Source organism: Manis javanica, chromosome 1 (assembly GCF_040802235.1).
Source record: "Manis javanica isolate MJ-LG chromosome 1, MJ_LKY, whole genome shotgun sequence".
Taxonomy (NCBI): domain Eukaryota; kingdom Metazoa; phylum Chordata; class Mammalia; order Pholidota; family Manidae; genus Manis; species Manis javanica.
Window position 1 is genome coordinate 92,496,537 of NC_133156.1, and position 9,829 is coordinate 92,506,365.

General features: G+C 45.5%; 1 protein-coding gene across 1 annotated transcript in view; it reads right to left on the minus strand.

The window, feature by feature from the left end:
* The window catches only part of IQGAP2 (IQ motif containing GTPase activating protein 2), a 265,034-nt gene extending 255,538 nt beyond the window's left edge, over nt 1-9,496 (minus strand). Inside the window, exon 1 of the mRNA XM_017640236.3 lies at nt 9,052-9,496. Within this exon, the coding sequence (XP_017495725.3) occupies nt 9,052-9,097 (46 nt within the window). The 5' untranslated portion in view covers nt 9,098-9,496. The remainder of the gene's footprint in view (nt 1-9,051) is intronic.
* Between the last annotated feature and the right edge of the window lie 333 nt (nt 9,497-9,829).

Consider the following 9,829-nt stretch of genomic DNA (forward strand, 5'->3'; position numbering starts at 1 on the left):
ATAGCTATTGCTCACCTGGGATTTTTTCTGTTGTCATTGCTAACTCTACCTTGCCAATCCTTATGTTTTTTCATCCAACCCCTCAACCTCTCCAGCCCAACTAGAGAGTCCTGGACCTTTCAACACTGCGTCTTTGAATCACTGTCTCTCAATCTCTCTCACATACACACCTGGAAAATTAGATCTACATTGAATCCTCCCAATACCAGACCCGTTTTTCAGACTAATTTTCTCAAGGTAGAGTTTGTAGGTGAGGAGAACTTTGTACCTTGAGTAGCCAAGGGTAACATAACACTTTTGCAACTCTAGAGACATTTTCATGGAAAATTTGAAAAGGAAAAACACTTTAGTTCATCTATTATCTCATTACCTAGATAGAATCTCCGTTGACATGTTTGTGGACTTCCATGCCAGGAACTAGGGCTACAGCAGTGACCAAAAGACAGCATTCCAACCCTCATGGATATTACTGCTATTCTATTTTATCCATGCTATTCTCAGAGTAATCAAGGTAGTACAGTATTTTTCAAAACACCTTTGCTTTATTTTTCTGAAAGGTAATACATGGTAAAAACAATTTCAAATAGCATCCTCACTCGTGCCATCCATGTCCCCCAGCAAAAGCAACCTCTAAAAAGATGTTTGCATAACTTTCTAGAAATAGTTCCAAGGACACAGTTAGATGTACCTTCCCTGCTTGTTTGCTAGGTTTTGTTTGTCCTATTTAACAGATCAAAGGTACACATTTTCAGAGATTTCAAAACTACTACATAGAAGCATGTTTTTAAAGTTCCATTTTGTTCTGAGTTCACCTAATCAAATGTGAAATGCTACAGCCAGAACCTACGTTGAAGAGGAATATGTAAACACAATCCTCTGAATTGCTGGCTGATTCAAACCAACAATGGCAAACACTTTATTGGAGAACTGAAGAATCTGAGACTGTCTCCAGAACTGGTGCCAAAGCAAGGAAAGGACTCATGGGACCCTGGTTCTTATGGACAGATAACCAAATCTCTATATATTCTTTTTAAATGAGTCTTTCCTCCCCTTTGGAAAAATAAAACTCTTTAGATACAGAATGAAAGCAAGAACATGAATGAATTAATTCTGTAATGACCATTTCTAAGCCATTAATATAACCAGGCTCTGAGAAGCCACCTTCCTGGATCTCGTAAGGGGAGAGAGCACAGTTTAGGTGGGGGTTGAATGGTGAATTCACGTTCTGTGAGGCTGACTATAGGACTGACATCTTGCCAGGCCTCTTACCCTAACCTTGTGGAGCCTGCTTGGTCAGTCCAGAGCTGAGGGAAATTAGAAAGTGACAGACATACACAAGGACCAGGTAAGAATCAGTCGAGTCTGGCTGATTGCAGTGCTCCCTTTCTGTGGAAGGAGTAGTGATTGGAAACATTTAGATGAAATTTGCCAGAATGAAAACCTGGTAGAATGGGGAAGCAGAGTGAATGAGTAATCTGAAAGCAGGCACGTGAGAAGCAGCCCAGATTTCTCTATTTCTTATGGTTCCAACCTTTCAGTTATTTCTAAGTCTAGCTTCCCTGGGCTCATGCGCCTAAAGCTTCGATAACTTCCCAGAGGCTGTAAGGCCTGCGGGATGTCAGATGAACCCAGGGTAATTCCGTCTCCTCTTCCTACCTCCTGCTAACCCCCTACAGCACTTGGCTGGCCACAAGGTTGGCTCACCCTCTCAGCCCAGCCAAACTGAACCACTTATTTCAAGTAGCATCTTCCATTTCAATAGCTCATTACCCCTTGGGCTTTCAAACCCAGCAGCAATGACCAACTTAACCCCGAATGAGAAAACAGGATGCTTAGTACCTGCAGAGAGCGAACTCCCCAGGCACACTAGTGACAACTCCATGATCTTTTCTAAGATGCAAGAAGAATGCAATGCAGATATCTAACCCTGCCCAACTTTATTCGGAAGCAGTCAGCAATAGAACATGTTAGGGTTTTTTTTTTAAGTATACATAAACAAAGATTGATTTCACCTCCACCCAAACTGAGATTGGCTCTTTTTCCATAGAGATAACTAAAGAATTTTCCCATGAGTATATTCTTTCAAGAGAGTATGGGGCCAGGATTTTAAACTGACTTTCTGTTCAAATGAGAAAAGGGCAAGGAGGTGGGGAGAGGCAAGAGGCAGCAGTGACACAATGAGGGTGACACTGCCACCACCAACTGTCTCCCCACCATTCAAGTGCTGATTCCACATAAGCACGTTCTGAACATGTATGTTCCCAAGTATTAAATCATTTAACCCTCTGAGCATGCACTTTTCCACCTGCATTTTACAAGTGAAGAAACTGAGGCACAGAGAAAATAACTTGCCTAGGCTCCACAGAGGGTGAAGGCAAATCTAAACTGAACATTAAATATTTGCCTGGCACTTGAAAGCTATTGAGATTATCATTAATTTAACAGACAATAGAAACTAGTCCCTCCTTTAAACAAACAGTACACTTTAAGCAAAACTTGTAATAATAACAAATATTTATTGAGCGTCTTCTCAGCACCCTGATAACCAGGATACCAGCTAGGTATTGAATCTAAGCATAACTTAAATATTTGAAATACATGTTGCTTCAATCACATGCAAATCAAGTCTTTTTATATGCAGATGACTAAGGAAATACATTAACATTACTTAAGACTGAATTCATATTGGCAGTAAAATATGAGAATTGAGACAAAATTATCAGGAACTAATCTACCCTTAATTTTTTAAAAATGAAAAAATGTCTTCCTTCAGAGATTTAGTAGTAATGAAGAAAGAACAATTTTAAAAGCATCTTCTTTGGGGATCCCAAGCAAAAAAAATTATAGGAACATCCTATCTTTAATCAGTGGCAAAATAAACAGATTTATAGTTTGCCTGCAATGTGCAAATGACCAGGTACATTGTGCCTACCAATAATATTTCTGCTAACATTCAGCTGTTCTAAAAGTTGTGAATGATAAAGTGAATGAATGCAAAACACTTTACATTGTCCTAGAGAAAAAAAATAAGAGGGCACCTTTCAACCTTGACTCCAGGCACCCCCCCTGCAAAGATTAGAGCTTAGAATTGCCAGGCTTGGACCTTTTACACAAAAAGTTTCGCAGCTCACTCAGCCTCCCCAGTGGCTCCTTAAAGCCCTCCCTCTACCTAGAAAGCCTCAGAGAGCTCAGCTTAATCCCTAGTCATAGGAGACTCTGGACTTTATCTTCTGAATCACATTTGTTTCCCAGAAGGGATAAAAATCAACCTTAAAGCCATACCAAAATAAATGCTATAAACTAAACACATCAGAATTTCTGTATAGGTTTCTACATAGAAATCAATGCCTGGGTTTGTACGTGGTGTGTATGTGTGCTTGCACACATACAAGGAATACTGTAAATAAAGCATTTGGTGATGTGCCCTGTGTTTACACTTACTTGACAAAAACCTCCAAGCACTGTGAAGAGGCTGACCTGCACTAGAACTGTCTCTTCACCCTCATCTGAGCAGTGCAACAGTCACCTAAAAGGTTGTTGAAATGTGGCTGGGCTGTACCCACAGAGTTTCTGATCCAGGTCTGGTTGGGCTGAGGAATTCTCCTTTCCAACGAGTTCTAAAGTGATGATGCTCTGCTGCTGTTTCTGCTTCAGAAACTGCTTCTTGAAAACCACTACAGTGAGAACCACCTGTCAGCTCCTTTCCAGCACATGGGCAAGAAGGGCCGCACACAGTCCCTGACTGCAACGATAAAGGACTCTCTTCAGTTAGTTTGTTAAATTTGCAGGCCTGCTAATGAACTGAAATGAAAACTTGGCATGAGCCATTATTCAACACACCTGGGATGTTGGTCATTTGCGGGCCCTAAATCTACACAGGAAACCTGAGAAGTAAAAACTGCCACAAGGAATGGAGAGAATGAGGAAAAAGAGAGGGGAGAGAAATCCTACCCCTAGATAATTTAGTTGTCAAGATCCTTGTCCTACTATAACTGTACTTTTTTTTCTTACCTGTTCTCAGAGAATTTACCTTCTGAGATAGTTCTGAGTTAGTTATTTGTCTCCCTGGTGTCTGCAAGGCTCCAGTTAAGTCTGCACTTACCTAACTTTATATTCACCAAATGCCATCATTACCATAAGTATAATCACTATTCAGTAACTTCTGGCCTATACTGAGCAGAACCAGCTGACCAACCTGCCCATCCAAAAGAAGACGCAGGTCTAGAAGCACCGTGAAGGTGCCTCCGTGCAGCAGAGAGGAGGCACCAAATGTGTGCACCCCCACACCTGGGCCGCCCTCCAGCCCCTGGCACTCCAACTGCGCCTAACCTTCCCATGTTCCCCACTCTACCAGCCACTTGCCAGTGAAAGTCTAATGAAAAATTAGCCAGGATGTGCTCTATAAAAAGCCCATGTATTTTTCTTCTATGCCTTTCTAGGCGGGAAGGGGGAAGCAAAATCAACCTTAGAGACTATCATGCACCTACTTTTAAAAGTGCACACTATCCAAACGGCTATAGGTTTCTGCAGTTTGATTAGATGATGACAAACACTTGAAATAGAAAGCACTGAAACTCCTAACACTGATTCAGGGGAGGCTAACTGGCAACAGCTGGTGAGAAAAGTTTTCACGGTCTGACAGCACGGCTTTCAAGTCCCCACTGTCCCCAGTTAGCTGTGTGGCCCTTAGACAATATCATGGATTTCAGCTTCTTTTGAAATGGGGAAACCACTGGTCCTCTCAGAGATAATGAGCAGCAGATGGTAACAATAGCGCATGAAAAACACCCAGCTCTTGGTAAGTTCACAAACCTTAACTCCACACCCTGTGCTGAAATGCCTACCCTGTAAGACTTTTCTGACTATCAAATCAGAAGTTGTGTTGCCTGTTTTTCTTTTGGTTGCCATGAGGACTTGGTGCATTAGAGCTGTCTGTATACACCTTAAGTAAAATGAGCAGTAAAAAACACTTGTGGAGTGTAAGTGTAAGGGGCAATAGCAAACCAAAGGTTCCCTAGAGAAAAAAGGGGTTAGCCAACACCCTACTTTACTGAACTCTAAGACAAACAGCATGACAAGCTTCAAATCTCCCAATCAAGTCATTATGGCTAATAACCTGTGTAATTAAAGTTAAAAGCATACTAAAATAGCACTTTAGCTGTTGACCTTAAAGGTCCTTTTGAAAAGTTCAACCAAAATATGCATACATGAAGGAGTGCCTTGACTTCTTGTCTACTAAAGACAGTATCACATTGTATAGATCTTGAACTTTCTGCAATTCTAATGAAAGCATGAATAGAATGTTAGTCAAGCTGCACTAAACACAGATGTGTTTGATCCTGTTTTACACACCTGAGTTTAGTTCAGAACTTAAATTTCTTCATCTCAGATTGATAATGGGAAAAGGTTCAGAGGTTCCATTATGTTGCCCACCCCAGTATTCCAGTTACCAGATGATTTAGTGTGGGTAAAATGGAAGTTCCTACAGGCAGGATCCTCACCTGACCCTAAACTACTTGATGATGTAATTGGCCTACTGCTAGGCTAATGCTTCTATACCCATTAGTAATGAGCTGTTATTGACTGAGTCACTATATAAAGAGCTCCACCCAGTGCTCTGTGGGGAGACAGAGAAGGAGGTGGATTACAGACCTGCAGACTGCTGGATGCAGACGTGATTCTAGTGCTCAACCTACTGCTGTGAGAATAAAACCAGGTATACACCCTTTTGCCCCAAGAATGTTCTGTTGTTATTTCTCAGTCTCACTGAAACTATAGTGAACTTGCTCCCGGATGAAACCTTTAGGCAAGACATTTAGAAATCTCACCATTCAGATGAGAGAATTATTCCAAAACTCATAGCATCCACCAGAAACTACCCCTGCAACAAACACATACACACTTAGGCTGCTTTTATGTTGCAGTTCTTAAAAGAAGCCAGGTGAAACACTGATCACTATTAGTTTTACAATGTTTCTCATGAAAGGAAAGAAAATTTGCAAAGGGCAGAATACCTTAGTGCTTGCCACATGCACATTGATTACTAACCCAAGGTAAACACTTAAATGTTGATTATCAATGATAATTGAAATCATCTAAATCTAGTACAAAAAGGTTTTTGCAAATAATACCTATACATAAGGGCCATTTAAATTTGGTTTTGAGTGATATTCTGGTTATAATATTATATTGTGTAATATTCTGGTTATGTCTAAATTAATATAGCAGTTTCCACCTTTTCCTCTTTTCAGTTCTTCCCTACAGAACTGCATAAGTGAGCTGATATTTCAGCTTTGTTCTATAGTAGTATGACACAAAATAGCTTCACCACTTGCAGGAGGATGTGGCTAACACGGAGGAACAAAGGATTAAATAGAAAGTAATCTATTTAATTTTAATTCAGAGCTCCAGTGTGCACATCAGGAAGACTTCAGCCACCTCTCACTTCAGAAATCTGAGAAGGGTGCCTTCATTGAGAAATCCCTCGAGTACAACTTACTATGTGGTATTTTAAAGACATTCAGCCTTGAGCTGAGTTAATTTACTTTGTACAAGAATTACCAACTTTAATGACATTTCAAGGGGAGGAGAAATGGCAGAACACAAGGCCAGACCTAAGGCAAGTATAACAGCTTAATTCAAACTCCCACAAAGTTGTTTTTAAAGCCCAGTCTCAAATATCTTGTAGAATCTACAGCACTGTAACTGAAATTATAACAATGTAGTCCCAGTTTTTAAATGTCGGGGATAAAGCCTATTTGGTATAACTTGAGGTTTTATTAAACTTACTAAGCCCACAAACAAGAAACAGCACAGCCCATAATGTGACACAACAAGACAATCCCGTGTCACCCTCCCCCAGCCTTCCGTGAAGCATTCTTAGCACTATTTTCAGTCTTGTGTTGACAGTGGCCAAGAAAGCCAGGGAATTATATTCTAATACATCATACCACCCCCTTTTGCATGAATAGTCAATGTGACACAGCACTTATTAACACTAAGGCATATTGCACTAGATACTTAGAAAATACACTATGAACATAACCATTCCTAAACCTGTATCCAAGCTATAGAAATGTTCATTTTAAGGACATATTAAGTGTTCATTGAAGCCATGGTAAAGCATTAATATTTCAAAATGACCATAATGTTTGGAAATCAGCAGATATTTTTTCTTTCTTTTTTCACTATGTTACTAGTAACCACACAATGCCAGCACAGCATGAACTAGGAGAAAGTAAATGGGAGTGATTTCAACAAGGGGGCACACCATCCCACTACACCAGGCTTGTGAGAAAAATTAGATGATTTCCAAAGAAAATGGCCTTGTGGAGTGCTCTTCATGCTTGCAGAATCTCAACCTACTTGATTGCTGCCCCTGGAGTGTGCCAAAGCCATAGGTGTTTCAGTAAAAATCAAGCGGCAACAGATGACATGCAGAGATGAATGGAAATGCTGCATTAATACAACTACGTTCACTGCAACTTTGCCTACCTAGCACACTGAACTACTGAGAAATGACACCCCAAGCAGACCATGGTTTAAAATGTGACATCGAAACACTTTTTGTGTGTATGTTCACCTAGTTTCCAGACTTCATGGTCATCTTACCATTAGACACAGTGAAGCTACCTTATGTTCTGGGGCTTTGTCACATAAAGGACCTTCAACCAACCTGAGGTTTGACACCACACACCCTGGAGGAGCACACAACATTTCTCTTTGAATACTAGGAGCTCTGCTGTCTGTGTGGCTTTCCAAAGTGCAAACTAGTCAAGGCTGCAAACAGCTGGGGCCTGGTTAACTGCTAAATGTATTTCCCTAGAATACAGAGGTGGCAGCTGACTCCTCAAAACTCCTGACTGCCTGACACGGAAAGGGTCACATGCAAAACTAACTTCCCATCTCTGACACTCCATCCTAAAGACTAGTGGGGAGGAAGAACTTACCCAAGTTGATTACCGCCCCTTTTTTTATTAGGCAAGTCTGTGCCCACCCCCCCACCCCACCCCCACCCCGCCCCACAACCAGCCGGAACCAAAACAAGCAAACAGAAATCACCAGCTAAACCCAAACCTGGTACCTTTGCCACCAAGGCCAGTGTGGGCAAAAGATTAACCTGCGGTCCTGAGCCAGTTGACAAGGCCAACCCTGGAGAGAGCCAGAGAGCCAACTCTCTGTTTTAAAGGAAATACTTCCTGGCACAAGTTTGGTAAAGACTCTGAACTCTGCACACGAAGCCATGTGGTTGGCGCTCATCTTGCTCCATTCACTCACGGTCCGCCAAAGCAGCCTCCTGCGAGGACAGCCCCCAGCTGGGTAATTGACACTATCTCGGTCAAGTCACGCGGGCTCCGACCGTATCCGGGGGAGCCCAGCGCCGCGTCCTGTTCCCGCGGCCGCCGCACAGGGCTGCCAGGGTCACAGGGGAACGGAGAGGGGCTGGGGCAGGAGGTGCCCCTTCAGGTAGCAGCCAGGAAAGGACTCACATCTGTGGGGCCCCAACTGTCTCTTTCAGCTCAGGTGAAGTCCGAGGGGGCGGGTGAGGAAGACACAGACGCCTGCCCCTCCAGGAAAAGCGACTTTACTGCTAACAGAGTGCGCGGGCACAGTGCTCGCGGTGCCCACCTGTAGCCTTACAGCAAACAAACTTTCCTTCTGAGTTGTGAGAATTGGGTCCCTTACGCCACCCCCTGGCCCGAGCCGGCAGCGGTCGTGAGCCCCGCGGGGTCCTCACCTGATACCCCTAAACCTCCAACCTGGTCTGTCCCAGAAAGCAGACTGAGCGCAGCCGACGCGGCCTCGTGGGGTTTGCGGGGCAGAGGGCTGGGGTCGCCAGCTGGGGGTTAGGAATGTGGCAGAGACCGTGAGGACGCCGCTCACTACCCTTTGCAACTCCAACGCCCAACTTTGCCCGCCACACAGCCTCTGCCCTCCCGCTGCCTCCGAGGCGCGCGCCCTGCTCCCTCAGCTTCCCCAACGCGTCCCTCGGGGTGGGGGTGGGAGGCCTCCCCAAGACCAGCAGGAGCACCGCGGGCCCGGCGCACTTACAGCCATAGCGCGGCCTCTGCAGGGACGGCAGCTCCTCATGCGGCATCCTGCGCGGCTCCGGGGGCCCGCCTGGGGCGCGCCCCCCGCGGCTCCCCTCGCTGGCCAGGCTCGCCGGCTTCGCGCCCCGCCGGCGCGCTCGGATCCGGCCTCTCGCGGCCCTCCCCTGGCCGTCCGGAGCTGGGCGACCGGCTCCCTGGGTGCTTCCGCGGCGGAGCCCGCTGCAGCCGCCGCGCGCTGACACCCGAGCAGCAGTGAACTCTGCTGCCCGCTCCCTCCCGGCCGCCGCCGCCTCCCCGGCAGGTTTCCTTTCTCCTCCCGCCCGGCCCCGTTATTCACCGCGGTGGGAGCGCGCGCCGCGGAGCAGCGACCCCTACCGCGAGCCGGGCGCAGCGCCCGGGCCGCGGGTCCCGCCCCTTCACGGCCCGGGGCAGGAGGACGGCGCGGAGCCGCACGCGGGCCGGGATCCCCTGCTGCTGGGGCCCGCGCACAGCTGGCGGCCTGGGGGCTGCGGCCGCCCCGCCCGTTTTCGCTGCCGGAGCGTTCACAGGGTGGAAGTGAACCTGGGCGGAGAAGAGCTAGCAAACCGCAGAGGACCGGCAGCGCGGGGCGCCCGGGGTGTTGCTCAGTTACAGAGGGACAAACAGAGCAGTTTCTTTCCCCCTGGGGAGATTGAGCCTTGACTTTTTTTTTATTTCTGTTTTTTTTTTTTCCTTCGAAAGTTGCTTCTGCGACTCTGTCTACAAAATACGGGGTTCCCCTCTCCTGACCAGAAACTGAG